This window comes from Mastacembelus armatus, chromosome 8 (genome assembly GCF_900324485.2).
Source record: "Mastacembelus armatus chromosome 8, fMasArm1.2, whole genome shotgun sequence".
NCBI classification, from domain to species: domain Eukaryota; kingdom Metazoa; phylum Chordata; class Actinopteri; order Synbranchiformes; family Mastacembelidae; genus Mastacembelus; species Mastacembelus armatus.
In genome coordinates this window covers 3473482-3491659 of record NC_046640.1, presented here as the reverse complement: position 1 = coordinate 3491659, position 18178 = coordinate 3473482, and the positions used below count along the sequence as shown (strand labels likewise).

At 40.4% G+C, this 18178-nt stretch overlaps 1 protein-coding gene across 4 annotated transcripts in view; it reads right to left on the bottom strand.

Moving 5' to 3' along the window:
- The window catches only part of abcc1 (ATP binding cassette subfamily C member 1 (ABCC1 blood group)), a 44173-nt gene extending 26742 nt beyond the window's left edge, over positions 1-17431 (bottom strand). For 2 of the 4 annotated variants that reach the window (XR_003296692.1, XM_026324968.1), the window contains exons 1-15: positions 17384-17431; positions 15736-15912; positions 15373-15501; positions 15132-15269; positions 14847-14972; positions 13709-13770; positions 11725-11856; positions 6036-6263; positions 5707-5884; positions 4484-4645; positions 3569-3661; positions 3054-3257; positions 2446-2592; positions 1771-1858; positions 1564-1633 (exon numbers count right to left, since the gene is read on the bottom strand). Coding sequence is in view for 1 of the 4 variants with exons in the window: in XM_026324968.1 (XP_026180753.1) it covers positions 1564-1633; positions 1771-1858; positions 2446-2592; positions 3054-3257; positions 3569-3661; positions 4484-4645; positions 5707-5884; positions 6036-6263; positions 11725-11856; positions 13709-13770; positions 14847-14972; positions 15132-15269; positions 15373-15501; positions 15736-15912; positions 17384-17431 (1982 nt within the window). In the remaining 3 variants the exon portion in view is untranslated. Of the gene's footprint in view, positions 1-1563; positions 1634-1770; positions 1859-2445; positions 2593-3053; positions 3258-3568; positions 3662-4483; positions 4646-5706; positions 5885-6035; positions 6264-11724; positions 11857-11972; positions 12084-13708; positions 13771-14846; positions 14973-15106; positions 15270-15372; positions 15502-15735; positions 15913-17383 lie in introns of those variants that run through there. The other 2 variants (XR_003296693.1, XR_003296694.1) reach the window with 2 other exon arrangements.
- Between the last annotated feature and the right edge of the window lie 747 nt (positions 17432-18178).

Genomic DNA, 18178 nt, shown 5'->3' with positions numbered 1-18178 from the left:
CATCCCAGCCACTTTACCGTATCATTTGGCTGCAAACCACCTCAGTGCATGCTGCAGGTCCTAGCTCAATGATACCAACAGGACATCATCATCTACAAAAAGCAGAGATGGATTCCTGTGGTCCCCAAACTGGACTTCCTCCAACCCCTGGCTGCACCTAGAAATTCTGTTCATAAAAATGATGGACAGGACTGGTGAAAAAAGGCAGCCCTTCAACATGCACTGGGAACTGGTCTGACGTACTGTAATGCGAACCAAGCTCCTGCTCTGGTTGTACAGATCCTGGGTAGCCCTCAGAATGTTTCTGACAAAGCACATGTAGACAGGTTGGGCACACTCTGGAGCATGGCATAGACCTTCCCAGGGAGGGTGAGGAGTGTGATCCTCTATAGTTGGAACACACCCTCCGGTGCCCCTTCTTAAAAAGAGGGACCACCACCCCAGACTGCCAGTCCAGAGGTACTGTGCCCAACTACCACATGATGCTGCAGGGGTATGTCAGCCATGACAGCCCAACAACATTCAGAGATTTGAGATACTCAGGGTGAATCACATTCACACCTGGTGCCTTGCCACCAAGGAGCTTCCGAATTACCTCAGTGACTTCAGCTTGGGTGATGGGCAGATCAGCCTCTGACTCCTCAGCCTCTGTTTCACTATAGAAGGTACACCGGTGGGGTTGAGGAGATCCTCATAGTATTCCTTCCATCATCCTTCCTCATCATGCTTCCCCCTCCTGAGGTAGAGGACGCTTTGCCAGAATTTCTTCAAGGCCGACTGATAGTCCTCCTCCACGGCTTCACCTCATTCCTTTAAGGCCTGGGTTTTGGCACCGCCTGGGCTGCAGCATACTTGGCCTCCCAGTACCATCAGCTGCCTCAGGAGTCCCACAAACCAGCCAGACTCTATAGACTCTAGTTGGTACCACTCAATCTCCCACACAAACTCAGGTTCATTTCCCCGCAGAGAGGTGACAGTCCCCAGAGCCAGTTTTAGCGTTCAGGGATTGAGTTGTCAAGGCCCCTGCCTTTGACCACTGCCTGATCCATAATGCACTGGTGGGGGTCCCCAGAAGGGCAGCCGTTTGCCATTTCGGGCTTTGCCTGGCTGGACCCCATGGGGGGAGATCCAGCCACTAGGCGCTCGCCTTCAAGCACCAACCCCAGGCCTGGCTCCGGGGTGGGGCCCCAGCTTCGTTGTACTGTGCAGCGTCACAGTTCTCATTGTCCTTTTCTTCATAATGAACTTGAACCGCTTTTAGTCTGACCCATAACCTAGGACCTGTTTGCCTTGAGAGGCCCTACTAGGGGCATATAGCCCCTGACAACATAGCTTCTAAGACCATTCGGACATTCAAACCACTCCACCATGGGAAGATGATGGTTTAGGGAGGAACTACTCAAACCACTAAAGTCTAATTTCAGTTTCAACTAAACCTTGGACAGAAAGTTTATACAGAACAGGGATGGTGGATTTTGTCCATCCTTGCATGTAAATTTATTTTAGAAGAGATGTCAGTATGGACAAGAAGAATACTAAGCCTCCTGAAGAAAGATGACACACCTCTTGAGGTTTGGCGATTCATTTCTGGACCAGCTGAAAACTCCATCCACTATGGAGATACTGTATGGCGCTGGGAGGAAAAAATAAGACATATCAATTTACTGTATGCAAAACACATACATAAATATACAGGACAAAAGCAACTGCCCAACATATGAGAATGTAAAGTTCAGACAAAGAAAAAGCAGAAAATGAAAAAAGACTCACAGCCTGCTACTGCTTTGTGCTCCACACTGTCTTCCTGCAGCTCCTCGTGTGACAGAAACACTCTCAGCCGCTTCAAGGACACACTGGCCTGAAGTCAGACAAAGATCAGGACAGGGCAGTCTGACAAAGACTGACACTTCATACTGAGCACTAATGTTCAAATAGTTTAGTTTGAGTTTTCAGGTTACTTTGACAGGTTTCCCCTTCACACTGAGACCCCAAGAGAACAGAAAAAAATCTTAACTATTTGCCTTTGCCCGTATTATTAAATCATTTCTAAATCTTAAGGTATGTCAATGGCACATCCACAGCACAATTTAAGTTCATATGAAAGTATATGAAGCAGAGTTACATTTTCTCATCACCATCTGGTGGTATCTCTCGAAACAGTTAGTTTTGGGTTTTAACCAGCCAGGTTTTGGAATACTGACCTGCTACATGCCCAGTTGAGCACATAATGTGATGATATATGATAATCTCTGTATCTCCTGTTGTTGGTCAGCATGAACCTCATTTTAAGTGAGGTTAAGGCTTTTCATCTTTACAGTTTAGTTCTATGACACAGTTAAACCACTGGATTGTTTCCATGCCTTATTACTTACTATCAAACATGGTAGTCAGTGCTACCCAGTGGGATAATGGAGATAACTGAAATGTAAATGGAGATACACCAACCTGCACCATACTACTGATAACCATTGGCAGCATGTTGAGAGGAAAACGCAGGATGTTGAAGAGCGCCAGTGACACAAAAGCCTTCTGAGCATCGAGCACGTTATGTTCATCAATCAGTACGTACACACCAAAAGTGGACAGAGCGACCTGTACAGCAACCCAGCAGTGGAGAGAGAGGTCACAGAGTAAGAAAGAATGTGATCATAATCTTCATTACATCAGTTCTGATGACATCTTTTCATATGAGGGAAACAAGAGAAAGTAAATTAAGTTATACTACAGATGAGGTGGACTTTGTTTTGAAATCTGTGGCAGCCCCTAATCATTACATTGATTGTTTTTTTTTTTTACTGATGTATAGACACATGAACCGATGCATCCAGATTTCATCTCAGATTGTATCCGGTTTACAGCATCTCTACCGACGCACTTGTACTGTGCCTGCGCAAGTCAGTCCATCAGTATAAATCGGTTAATCTTCATCATCTTTACTAGCTGAACAACATGATGGCATGCATGGGCAATGACATCTTGTATAATTAAAAAAAGATTTTAAAAAAAAATTAATTTTTACATTATTGCCCATGTCTGTCCTTTGTTGGACTCACCAGGAAAGGTGCACAGACCCAGGTGAAAGTTGACCCTGCACCTAGGTAGGCAGCCTTCTTCAAGACCTGCAGCTCACTCTCACGGATTTCTGATATCTTGTCCTTGAATGCTAGCTCCCAGGCATACAGCTTCAGCACCTTGATGCCATTGAGCATCTCATTCATGAGCTTAATCCGATTGTCCTTACTCTTCATCTGAGCCACCTGTATGAAACATGCATGCATAAAACATCTAAAGAAATAAATATAAGTCCCACAGTGCTACAAAAAGGAAACCTCAGGGCTAGCAGTTCGGTTGAGTAGGCCTTCTGTTTGTGATCCATCTATGTATGAATAAAAATAATATGCCCTCACTGTCACTGTACACCTGACATCAAACAACGCACGTGTTCGGGGCATCAAAGATTTTCAGCAGGTGGCAAAAACATTAAGTGGACCAAATCTTGATGACTTGTATGATTTTAAGAGAGAGAAGTAAAGATCTGTGTGACAATGTGTGTGTGGAGAAGCCAGACCTGGTAGGTTCTGGTTTTCATGGCAATGACAGCATTAACAGGGACCATCAGAACCATCACAGCAACTCCAGCAAGCACAGATGGGCCCAGATTCTGCACAGCAAAAGATAAAAACGTAATTAAAAAAAGACACTAAAGTAGTGTGGTGACAGATATTTCCACATTACGCATACTGAATTATACCACTGTTCTGGAAGCACATCTGACACATCTCACATCTAACAGCTGTAAAGCTTTTTAAAGTTGCAAAAATTCCACTCTCAGTAGCTGTTTACAAAGGCAATCAGAAAGTGGATCAGCTAATTTATATTGTGTCGAAAAGAAGGCTCTGTTATTGACTGCTCTACACACTCAGTGGATGGGCATTAAACAATGAGGATCAAACTGTCAGCCACCCTGACCAACACATCACACCACCTAACAGGACATCTGAGATCTGTAGATGCCTTCTCTCCATGCTGCATGAATTAAACTGAGATGATTCATCACACTTGTGTTTGTTCTTGAGAATTAGCAACTCTCACAACCTAAAAGAAATTTCCACGACACCCTTCTAACTGAAAATCTGTTTATCCATAGTCTTTAAGCACTGAGCTGGACAGAATACTTTCGTATACTTCTGTTTTTTTTTTTCTGGCTTCAAAACTGACTGCTGCATAACCTCAAACCAAAGCAACAGTTTGTTGCTGGTCAACTAATGCAGTCTGCACATACCCTGTCACCTTTATGCCTTTAAAGTTTTTAGGTTAAACATGAAACATTTGCTCACATGAGTCTACCTTGGCACAGAGCCACTTTAGGTTAGGGTGGTACACTTAGAACTGCATGAATAACAAATGAAGGTAAGAGAAACATCATTAACCCCTGAAGGGAATTTCAATTGTGTATGAATTTATAGTTGCTCTGGAATCCTACCTGCCAGAGAAAGTAGAGGGCCAATACCACTTGCAGGGGAGCGGACCATATCATGTTAATGTAAGTAATTAGGTCCATAAAGCGCTGAGCATCCACTGACATCAGGTTGACAATCTCCCCCACTGTAGAGGTGCGCCGTGCTGCACTGCTTATAACCAAGGCCTGTAAATGCATATCCATGGAAGAAAGAAAAGTCTAAAAGATTAGAATGCAACTGTAGATTTGCAAAACAAACTGGCCAGGACAATAATCCATCCATCCATCCTTTATTTATACCGCTTATCTTATAGAGCAGGAGTGGGCAATCCAATGTTCCTCATGGACCACTACCTATGAAATTTGTCTCCTCCTAGTCTACAATGGTATCCTTCAGTTTCAGAATAACTGACCACCCTTAACCTAGGCAATCAGGAGTGGTTCTAGGACAGAGATAGTGGGGGAAAACTCAGGGAAAGTGCCAAAATACGGACTACTGGGAGATCCCAATGACTGTACAAGGGGTGGACATAGCAAGGCTGCTTCTGGATTTGAATCCATATTGGAAGTAGCTGCTAGGCTCCTACAAGCCCCGGTTCCCATCGACTTCCATTCAAAACTCAGTGCCAATTACTAAATCACTATTGTATAGTACATTGTTAATCATCAGAGTTTCTTTTATGACTTCCAGTTTATGAGAAACTCAGTACACTGTCTGATACAGTGCATTATAACTAACCTTTATTATAAAATTGATCTATGTGTTTCATTCAGTTAATACAGTGTTACTTTTAAAAAGAAAAATCAAAATAGTAGCCACATTGCTTACACACAATTAATTCCTATTTGGCTGATAAAAAGTGATAAAGCGTGACAGAAGATGTTCAGTATTAATGTCAGGATCTCACTCTTATGTGGATATTATCTCAACACTAATGTTAGTTCCTAGGAGGCTGAATTTTGGCACTTTTCCCTGCATCACACTAGTCTGTCACAGGGCTATAGACAGAAATTCAGTCACACTGACATACACACTTACAGGTAATACAAAGTCACCAATCAACTTAATCTCTGTATGTGTTTGAACTGTTGGAGGAAGTTGCAGTACCTGGCAAAAACCAGAATCGAACTCAGAATCTTCTTGGTGCGATGTGACAGTGCTAATCACTACACCATTCACACCTTTGCCATAAGCAGATAATTAAAATACAGAATTACTTTAAAATATCATTTAGGTGTGCTTGTACCTTCCTGTAGACAGCACCAATGACGGCAGTGCGTAGACGCATTCCTGTGATGAAGCAAACATGAAAGTACTTCTGGAGTATTAGCGACTGCACACAGGTACATATGAAGAGCAGAGCTGTGTAAAAGTAGCCCTGCCAGGAAGGAGCACTGGAGTTGTTGACAAAGTTGATCAGCAGCCTGGACAGGATCAAGTGAAGTTACCAGTTAAATTACCAACAATGTCAAAGGAAACCACTGCTGCTGTACTGTATAAATTAAATAATGTTAGAAGGCAGTTTGAGCATATTATTAAAGAGCATGTATGTTTGAGAAAAGTGACGTTTCTCACCGGAGGATCTCAGGTCCCACAAACATGAGAATGTCGTGGATGATCTTATAGAGACAGGAGATGAGGAAGTAGGGCCCAAAGGTTAAGCACAGTGCCCACAATAAGGAAGGTTCTTTCGTTTTCCGGTCAGTTTTAACTATCAAGATTTCAGACTCTTCAGGGGGTTGGCCCTCTTTGCCTTCACTTTTAGGGATCTGTGTTGGGGAGTACAAAGTTTTCTTTTCTGTCCTGGAATTGAAAAGAGTGCAAAGGCATACTGATTCAGTTACATATTGAAAATAAAATAGTGGAGAGGAGGGACAAACATTAGAAATGTGTTATCATGTGAACTGTGTTGAAATTTACACACATGTAATTGTGAAAATGAATAAAAAGTGAAAATTTTAAAAAAAAAAAGTGGTTATTGCAGGTTTGGGAAACTGGAAACAATATTTTATCATGAAATTTGTGTATATTGTTTCTTTTATGTCTGATTCATGAATTTTTTATATGTCTATCAAAAAACAATGAAATTCTGTTTGTCATCTTGTCAATAATAAAAATAAAAAATAAAAATGGGGATTGGGTCCAGGATGGGTTGGATTATGAAACACTTAGCCTTCTTTAGTAGATGGCTAGTCTATGTGTCCTTCAAAGATGGCAGTGTAGTTCCTATCATCCGCTGGGATATGTAGCAAAAGTATTCACATTCTATACTTAAGTAGAAGTACCGATACCTGTGTGAAAAAAGACCCTGGTAAAAGTAGAAGTACCAACTCAACTCCTTTACTCAAGTAAAAGTAGGAAAGTACAGGGTCTGAAATGTACTTAAATAAAAAAGTTAAAAAAAAATTTTGCCATCAATTTTACACAATACAATATCTTTTGATAACTTGGCAAAACTAAAAAAAGTTTGACACAAAAAACAGGAACGCATTTTAGATGAATCATTCTTGGAGCTGACAACATCAAACACTTCTTTAAATACGGCCATGGATGGGGAACGTCTTGCTTTTCCAAATCTGCTGCATCGTCGTCAGACTCGTCAATACTCCCTGGATCCCTTTGTTCCTCCATGTCCCACTGCAAGTTTTCTCTCTATCATAACCTGTACACTCACTCTGTTCCCCTCTCTAGTTAGTTACGTCTTTTACATCGTGTCGTCAACCGTGGAGGTTGAAAAGTAACGAGCCTGTTTTGGTAATGTAAGGAGGAGAAAGTACAGATATTTGGGTTTAAATGTAGGGAGTAAAGGGAAAAAGTCATCAGAAAAATAAATACTCAAGTAAAGTACAGATACCTGAAAAATCTACCAGGGCATATCAGACTAAATGTATGGGAGACCTGGGGTCTCACTTTCAAACTGCATTTTCCATGCAATGTCTGTGATCTCTAAATACCAAACTTGGCGTGAGATTGTGCGCATCTGTATGGTAGGTTTCCAGTTCTGGAGACTTAGTGCACTTAGTGACACTCAAGGTGAGGTGGTGAGCTGAAAACAGACTGGAGGAAATGAAATGTTAAAGGAGCGATTGTGTGTATTAACACCTGATATATGTGTGTGTATATAACACACACACACACACACACACACACACACACACGTTCATCTAATTGATCATGTGGTTTCATAAAAACGATGCATGTCTGATAACAACAAATACCCCACTAATTGTTATGGTACATGATCGAGACTTATTTTGGCTTTATGTGTCAAGTGTCACCTGTTCTATTCCCAGGTAGCTTTATGTTCATCAGTGTTGATTAGTTTCACCTGTCTGCTCTGCTCCTTTGTCTCTCTCCCTCAGTGTGTGTATACAGTCAGGTCCATAAATATTGGGACATCGATATAATTCTAACATTTTTGGCTGTATACACCACCACAATGGATTTCAAATGAAACGAACAAGATGTGCTTTAACTGTAGACTGTCAGCTTTTATTTGAGGGTATTTACATCCAAATCAGGTGAACGGTGTAGGAATTACAACAGTTTGCATATGTGCCTCCCACTTGTTAAGGGACCAAAAGTAATGGGACAGAATAAGAATCCTAAATCAAACTTTCACTTTTTAATACTTGGTTGCAAATCCTTTGCAGTCAATTACAGCCTGAAGTCTGGAACGCATAGACATCACCAGACGCTGGGTTTCATCCCTGGTGATGCTCTGCCAGGCCTCTACTGCAACCATCTTCAGTTCCTGCTTGTTCTTGGGGCATTTTCCCTTCAGTTTTGTCTTCAGCAAGTGAAATGTATGCTCAATCGGATTCAGGTCAGGTGATTGACTTGGCCATTGCATAACAGTCCACTTCTTTCCCTTCAAAAACTCTTTGGTTGCTTTTGCAGTATGCTTTGGGTCATTGTCCATCTGCACTGTGAAGTGCCGTCCAATGAAGCATTTGGCTCAATATGAGCAGATAATATTGCCCGAAACACTTTAGAATTCATCGTGCTGCTTTTGTCAGCAGTCACATCATCAATAAATACAAGAGAACCAGTTCCATTGGCAGCCATACATGCCCACGCCATGACACTACCACCACCATGCTTCACTGATAAGGTGGTATGCTTAGGATCATGAGCAGTTCCTTTCCTTCTCCATACTCTTCTCTTCCCATCACTCTGGTACAAGTTGATCTTGGTCTCATCTGTCCATAGGATAGGTTGTTCCAGAACTGTGAAGGTTTTTTTAGATGTCGTTTGGCCAACTCTAATCTGGCCTTCCTGTTTTTGAGGCTCACCAATGGTTTACATCTTGTGGTGAACCCTCTGTATTCACTCTGGTGAAGTCTTCTCTTGATTGTTGACTTTGACACACATACACCTACCTCCTGGAGAGTGTTCTTGATCTGGCCAACTGTTGTGAAGGGTGTTTTCTTCTCCAGGGAAAGAATTCTTCGGTCATCCACCACAGTGGTCTTCCGGGTCTTTTGGTGTTGCTGAGCTCACCGGTGCGTTCCTTCTTTTTAAGAATGTTCCAAACAGTTGTTTTGGCCACGCCTAATGTTTTTGCTATCTCTCTGATGGGTTTGTTTTGTTTTTTCAGCCTAATGATGGCTTACTTCACTGATAGTGACAGCTCTTTGGATCTCATCTTGACAGTTGACAGCAACAGATTCCAAATGCAAATAGAACATTTGAAATGAACTCTGGACCTTTTATCTGGGATAATGAGGGAATAACACACACCTAGCCATGGAACAGCTGAGAAGCCAATTGTCCCATTACTTTTGATCCCTTAACAAGTGGGAGGCACATATGCAAACTGTTGTAATTCCTACACCGTTCACCTGATTTGGATGTAAATACCCTCAAATAAAAGCTGACAGTGCAGTTAAAGCACATCTTGTTCGTTTCATTTGAAATCCATTGTGGTGGTGTATACAGCCAAAAATGTTAGAATTGTGTCGATGTCCCAATATTTATGGACCTGACTGTAAGTGATGACGACGAAAACTAAATAAAAATATACTGACATTTTCGTTCACTAATAAAAACGAGACGAAAATGTGAGTGAGGGACTTTTTTGGAAAAGATCCAATCAGAATTAATCTTCTTAGACGCACACGCACATTTGAAAAGTAACTGATCCACCTAGTGATGCGGGATGCGCGAGTACACAACATCATCATAGCCTACACTGGGTTTCTCTCTTTCACTGTCCCTGTTTGACTGAGCAGTACAGACTACTGGCCCCTGCTAACTTAAAATACAGTACAATGAAATGGAAACAGCCTGGAGAAAACAAAGAGAAGATATATGGGTCAGTTTCACGTTTGATGATGCACTGGCATTTCTGCTAAATACAGTTCTCCTAAATATTTTGGAGTTGGGATTTTGCTTTAAAGAATGAAGAATGTCATATGCAGGTTGGTCTTTTATGGAAAGGCCATATTCCATATATATTTAATGAAACTTGTTTTTCATTTAATTTTAATTTAGAATATTTTGTATTTTACAATAGTTTAACTAAATTACACTTAAATTAAACCCAATAGATTTTAGTCGACTAAATATACAGTAGATTTAGATCTAAAATCTTATGCTGTTCAGTCAACTAAAACTAGACTAAAACTGAAACAAAGCAGATGACTAAAACTAAAATTGCATTTTAGTCAAAAGACTATGACTAAAACTAAATTAAAATCTGCTGTCAAAATTAACACTGCTGTCAGACTACAGTGTAATATAAAAGTTGTGCTATTGGTTATCTGTTACTCATGCTTGTAGTTAATACATATATCTATGTGAAGTTTTGATTTCCATTCATGATGTTGCTGAACTATTGACTCTGGTTAGTTACTAAGTTTGTCATGTGTTTGAACTTTGCTGGGTGGGAAAAGAAATGATTGTTTTCTAAGATAGGAACATTCTTAAAAAATTTAAAGAATAGGTTATTCTCGTTTCACACAGACCAGTAAGACTGCTAACCAATCACATTGTGTCAAGCACGGTGATGGACTAACCAGATGGATTCCCCGCCCAGTGCGGCAAGAGACAAAAAGAAAGTACACAGACAGACACACCCAGAACAGAATGGCTGAAGAGAATTCCTGAACAGAGTTACGAACAGATTCCTCCTCCTTGAGACTGCACAGGTTATTGATTAGGATGACAATAAACACATCCACGTGTAAAATCGCAGTTCAGCATTGCGTCACCGTCTGGTAACAAAAAGAAGTGCTTTTGAACCTGTCTTGCCTATTGATGTTGACATATTAAGTTGACATAACAGGTGGACCATGGATAGAGCTCAAGGTGTGCTGCTAAATATTGTGCTTTTGGAACAAGTCTTTCTCCAACAGCAGAATGCTATCACGTTCTTAACCAGCTATTGCTCTGGCCCTTATAAGGGTTGTTCATTGACATCGTCAGCATATGGAACATCTGCATGCTCGCCAACACCTGAAACTAGTGATGCAGGTGCCTGCACTACCTCTCACTTATGCTTGCCAATGCCTCTCATGGATTTTGCATGGGGCAGCATCTTGTGATAACAGAAGCGCTTGGTTGATGGGAACTTGGAGATGCAGTTTGGTCAACAGTCAAAATAGGAATGAGCGGCAGTGGTCGGCTGCCTGTTTTATACAACGCAGACAGTGTGAGTTATTTAGCAGTTGAGTGGGGTTTAACCGGCAGTTGAACTAAATAAATCTGATTGGGCAGGGCAGAGTGTGACTAGAATGGGAATTAAATGGCGTCGGTACTGCCAGTGTTAATGAGAGGGTAGGTCAGTGAGCATAAGTGAGCCAGGTGTTGAACGGGGCCATCGGGAGATTTTGCATCCTGACTCACTTGAGACCTGATGCCGTGCTGTTCATGCTCTCAATTATGCTTAACTTCCGTCCCATTCCTGTTTAACTTCCATGCTTCCTGACCCATTCCCACTCTACTGGCGCTCTCTAGAGGTCAGGAGAGGTTTTTGAGCAGGTTCAAAGACAGCTCCCGACTATCCTGCTCTGCTCTTGCCAATTGAGGCAACTCTGTTCCCAATCAAAACTGTCCCAGTTCCTCTTTAGATGCCAACCAAAGCTGCTTTGTTCCTGTCATCTTAGGAATTTCCAAAAATTCGAGGTTGGGAGTACAGCGGGGGTTTGTGGAATGTAGGTAATACTACAGAATGTCCAATCACCATCCTTAAAAAATGACACCACAGGCAATTAATTATGTGTCTGTATATATATATTCCATGCTGTACTGAGCTCCTGACCTTTTGACCTTCTGGCACTCTGTCTTCCAGTGATGCACTATTTGTGGTACCACTGCCTGTGAGCAGTCCTCAGGGTTCAGAGACCAAAGGTCCTTTTCCTCCAGGGGGTGCTTGTAGCCCATTATCATCATCCTAAATAAGAAGTCAAACAGGATCAAATGACTGGACAAAGGAAAAGAACATCTAAAGATGACATAAATCCATATATGGCATGGTGCTCAGTCACATGATGTAGGTATAACACACACCTCCCTTAGTTTAGTCAATTTCTCAGAAAGATGCATATTTGATTCACAAGTCAGCCCTCACTTCCAGCTGAACTCTACGTATTCATAGATGAATCCTGGGAATTAAACAACATATACAGCACTGTTCCAGTGTATGTTAAGTTCCTTTGTACAACTAATGTTGGGCCTATACTCTCCTGTAGTCTGTTCTCTCTCTGTTCTCTCTCTGTTCTCTCTCTGTTCTCTCTCTGTTCTCTCTCTGTTCTCTCTCTGTTCTCTCTCTGTTCTCTCTCTGTTCTCTCTCTGTTCTCTCTCTGTTCTCTCTCTCTCTCTGTTCTCTCTCTGTCTCTCTCTGTACCTTCTGCAGGTGTTCCTTGTCCTGGAGCTGTATATTGCTGATGTGCAGTTACTGGCCCCACCAACCTGCAGTGTCTATTTGTTGTTTATTGTTGCTGTTCTTTTCTCTCGTCTATCTGCTCACCCCAACCGGTTGAGGCAGATGGCCGCCTAAACTGAGCCTGATTCTGCTGGAGGTTTCTCCTGTTAAAGGAGAGACGTTAAGAGTTTTTCCTCTGCAAAGTCACCAAGTGCTTGCTCATAAGGTATTTGTTGGGTTTCTATGTAAAGTGATGATGATTTTATTGTAATTTAGTGATTGTGATTTACAGTGGTTACGGAAAGTATTCAGACCCCTTTAAATTTTTCACTCTTTGTGTCATTGCAGCCATTTGCCAAAATCAAAAAAGTTCATTTTATTTCTCATTAATGTACACTCAGCACCCCATCTTGACAGAAAAAAACAGAATCAAGTCCAATCAGTTTAATTAAACACAGCTGGGCTCCAATGAAGGAGCAGAACCATCTCAAGGAGGATCAGAAGAAATGGACAGCATGTGAGTTAAATATGAGTGTCACTGCAAAGGGTCTGAATACTTATGACCATGTGATATTTCAGTTTTTCTTTTTTAATAAATTTGCAAAAATTTCTACATTTCTGTTTTTTTCTGTCAAGATGGGGTGCTGAGTGTACATTAATGAGAAATAAAATGAACTTTTTTGATTTTGGCAAATGGCTGCAATGACACAAAGAGTGAAAAATTTAAAAGGGGTCTGAATACTTTCCATACCCACTGAAAATAAGCAGTTAATTGAATTAAATAGAAACTTGAATGGTACTTTCATCAAAGAAAAAAAAAAGATCCAAACCTGATACATTATATTTTGGAGAATTACTACCAAAATTACTAAAGAGATCTGTAAGCCTCAACTCCTCCAAAACATGTGATCCTAACAGAGTTTCTAGAAAGAATTACATGTTTGCTGCCTTTTTTAATTAAATGATCCTGTTTACTGCAACTATTCAACTTAGGCTGAATGATTATCAAATTCTAGAGAAATACAATATATAAAAAATACATTGACTTAAAGAACAGGTTCACATTTTTGTCAAGTCTGTGTTGAAACCATGCTTGGATCCCTATGTACAATGAAATAGGTTTTGCTTGCTGTAAAGGTTTGAGGTTAATATGAGGTTTCACAGGCCTAGGAGCTCTTCTGCAGTTACTGTATTTTGAGGTCAGAATTCCTTCCCTGTGTGTCCCTGGACAGGTATTCCTTGCTATACTGCAGTGGGGGGGGCACTATCACAACAGGGAATTGTATACTAAATCATGTTTACATGTGTGATTCACATACATACTGCATGTGTATTTTATAACAGGCGCACAAATATCTACATCACTAAGATGTCTGCTCACCTTGTGACCCACCAGAAGGTTATTCTAGAGAGGAAAGAGGCTCCAGGCTCAGGGCAGGGGTTCTGATAAAGAAAATGTTACAGTAAGACCAAACAGATTTTTTCTTTTTGCTTCTGAGAGCATCTAGAAGGTTCACAGAAATGATATATCAGTTAAATGTCAATTTAAGATCACATGATTATTGACTAGGACAGAAGTAATCACTGTGACAAAATGACAGAGACAGTACATATGTCAACATACTTTGTTCTTTCCCAAGAAATGACCTACCAGACCTGACTTTATGTGACTTAAAGCCTAGTTTGGATGGGATAACCAATACAGAATGAGATGAGAATTAACCTCTTAAACCCTGGGCCATTTGTTAAAGCTCCGTTTATATAAAAACAATTTATGATCAGAAATCAAGGTAGCAAAGGTAAGACAAAATTCATAATCATCCCTTCATAATGCAACATTTATTTCTGCAATTCTTTGGCTGGTCGGGAAATAGGACATGTTACATTAGCATGACATTTTATGACATTATAAAAAAATAATAATAAAAAAAATATATTTAATTTAAAATATGAAGTTTATGAAATTGTTCACAACATTTTTTTAGGTCTTGCACCTTTAGCTTGCTTTGGATATGTGCCCATTTAACAGCTTGTCGTTTGAATTGTGCTTTGTTTTTCTAAAATTGGATTAGTTGAGCTTTTAGCAGATTTTCTTCTGGTTATGTGGATGTATAGCATGTGTAGGACATGGCTCTGGACAGGAATTAAATAACAGGAGGCTCATTTAGTTTACGGAAAAACAGGTCATGATGCTAGTTGTAACTATTGGGCTGGGGCAGAAAACTGGCCTACGTACAATCAGGATGCAATCACTGACTAGAGCAAGTATGGAACTTGCCTAAGATCCTTCATGTTTTGAAATGAAACTCAGAAATTCAGTTTTTCTTAGTTTTGTCTGAGGAAGGATGCAAGCGTTAATTAGACTTGGCTTAATACAAAATCCAAATGGGGATTCAATTAGAGGACTGTTCTATTGTGGCGTTCTTGTTCACCGTTACTGCTACTCCAAACAATAATCAGCATGTAAACATTTAGAAGAAACTGTATAATTTTCCAGACCTCGTGTGAGGCAGTCTTACCAAATCTTTTAGAGCCTGGGAGAAGAGGGGTGGCTGCTCTGTCAGACAGGACAAGCAGAAAGCAACCAGAAGCAGCGTATAGTAGATATAGAAGGTAGTGTACCTCCAGACACACACCATCTCCGGCTAAAATAAAAAAACACAGATGAAGCTTTTAACCAATGGGAATTTCTGATATAAGATACTGAGAACTACTTTTCATATCAGATCAGATCAGATCAATGTCCAGATGCATATAGGAAACTTTAAGTCAAATTTACCCTGCAATGCTTGTTCAAGACTGACCTGGTCCAGGGCCTGGAGGATCTTGGACCTGAAGGTGACAGTGGCACACAGCAGTGCCAGCAGCCAGAAGATGAGCATTACTCCAGATGACTGAACGCCTTTCAATCGCTCGTACTGGATTAACAGCGTGGCCAGCAACTGGAGCACACACATTTATATGTAATACTAAATAACACAAATATTACTTGTAACAAATGCAGTTATGCAAATAAGCTCCACTGATAAAAAAAACATCTCTCACCATAGTGAGGCCCAATATGGTTGGACTGACAAGATGGACAGGCGCTGGGACACTAATGCCATGATGTCTTTGCCAGAAAGAATAAAAAACATTGGACCAGCAGATCATCCACAGCAAAAGGCCAATAGCCTGTGAAGAGAATTACAACTCACAGCTTTCTGACTAGTTGTAGATTGATTTATTTAGGTATTATGGTTAGAACAAGTACTTTTTTCACTTTGCAAAATTAGATTCTAAAAAACAGACATGGTATGTCTACCAGTACACCACAGTGGGACTGCATGTTGTGTTAAAATAGAACATAATTAACATAAAATAAAACAATGAAATGTGACATAAAACGTGAACGGTGGCATCACTCACAGTTTTAGCTTTATTGAGGTTACTCATACATATGTAGCCACGGTTGTGACTGCGGAGATAGATGAGGTATATGGGAGCACACATCCAGAGGTAGAGGCAAGGCAGCCACACCAGGACAGTGTTCTGGAAACACTGGGTGAGGTCGGGGTTTGCAGCAGACCATGTACGGTTCCAATCCTGTTAGAGGCAAGGGCATGAAATAAGATAATGAAGCCAACAAAATAAAGTGCATGAGTAATGCACTATAAAGATATTTTACATCATCATATTTAGTCTCTTCTCTCACACAGCATAAACAGTTAGGCAACAGGAATTATAGCCTTTGCTGGAGTTTGAGAGGTTTCAGCCTTATAATTGATAAAAACCAATTGTATCAGATCTGTTACTATTACCCATGGCAATCATAAACTGCAGCTGAACACAACCAGCTGATTCAGATCAAAAACCTGATACATATTGCTCCAATATTATTTTTATGAAAATTACAATTTGAAAGATTGTTGACTGTTGACACAAACACATACATGCACAAACACACAGACACAGATTTTCAAGTAAACTTCACAAACAGTAAGAGCATTACAACACAGGGTTCTGGGGTAGACCAGGTTTTCAAAAAAAGAATTTACAACTATTTAAGGACTCAGAAACTCTTCCCCTGCTCCTACCTCATCCACCACAACCAGGGCCATAGCTAGAAGATTTGGGGCCCCCTGAAAATATATTGATGTGGGCCGCCACCCAGTAACAAAAAAAAAAAAAAATGACAGTACCCGCTGACAGCGGTAGACAGTACTTTTCCCACGAAAATAAATCGGGCAGCAAAAAAAAAAAACTCATATCAGACTAAACCATTTTTAAGGAAGGGTGAAGAGCAGATATTTGGAAAACCTCTTTCATCAAACTGCATGTTTCTGTGGTTTTCATTAAAATTTCTGGCATGCAACTAATATAAGTATTAAACTTAGTCACAGAACAGGGGCCTATAGAGTATAAATGCTGGAGTTTGCGCGGGCCCTGATCACAACCCATACCTAACCTATGCCAAATTCTAATCTTAGTACAGTATCTACAACCAAGTCACTTTAAAAGTCCTCTGAAATTTTGAGAACTGGCCAAAATGTCCACATAAAAATAGCACTGAGAAAAAAAAATTGCACAACACACTTAAACTTTTCCATACTTGTGCACTCCTTATTTAAAAGCTAACTACCTGTTATGTCCCAATCACTAATATAATTAGTAGTTGAAAAACATTAGCAAAATTCCCAAATCAGCGTCACCACAAGGGGAAGTTACAGCTTCCCAGTGGGGTTTGCTGCGTCTCCTCTTATGGCATCGGGTTTTGTTAAATAGGTGACAGGAAAGGCTTTCCCTAACCCTCCCATAGTAACAAGACATTATGTTCTCTACATGACAGACGCTTAAAGTGTTTCTGGCACACTGGGAGACACGTGAGCAGACAAAGCAGTATGGGAAAACTCGTTACTCAGTGAAAAGATTAACGTTATGCACGTTTGTGTTGTTGGTCTGGGCTTTGGTTAGGTCAAGTGTGTGTGTGTGTGTGTGTGCCGATAACGAGTGACAACAGTCGGACAAGTCTATAAAAATAAAGGAAATAACACAAAGATCGTGTACACAAACTCACCCAAAATGGATCGGAACTGTCCAAACTGCAGAACTTGTCAAACTCCATTGGACGCGGCGCAAAGAAATTTCAAGTCTTGATTGTTGGAGCTCAACGTTGTTTTTGTAACCTGACGGTACCGGAAGGTTACTTCCGGTGCTGCTGCCGCTTCTTCCTTCACTTTGCCTTTACGTCGCCCCCTGCTGCTTCGGAGTCTGTATCAGCTCCCTGCGTTGCTGCTATTGCTTTTTATTGTGTTGTTATTCTTAAGATTTACAAACCAAATAAGGCATCATATATTTTAACAAATTCAGAATACAAAAATAATCCTATTGTAAAAATTTAAATAAATAGATGGGGCAACATGAAAGACAAGTAAACATAAAACCAGCACCATTAATCTGGTCAGAAATTAAACAAGCTGAATTGCTTTTTTGTTCTAAATTCTGGATTTTGTAAGAATATTAAACTCATTCCAACAGTGGGTTAAGATGGGTTTAGTGACATTTGGCATTTGACAATGTAAAATTTCCCTAGCAAAATAATAATATTGACACAGACATCCATCTTGCTGTCACTAATAAAGACAGCAAATTTGTGGTGTTTGTACATTAGAACTATCAGGTCTAGAAGTTTAATGTATCGCTTTGAATATTCTTGGCTTTTACTGTGACAAGCTTTTGACAGCAGACTGACCCAGTTCACAGCTTCAAGTTCAATGAAGGTGACGTTTTTTTTCTTTCAGTGTTGTGTTTAGACAGTCTTTGTCCTTATCCAAAATAGTATTAGTCATGGCTTTTGACTCCTTTTTTTATA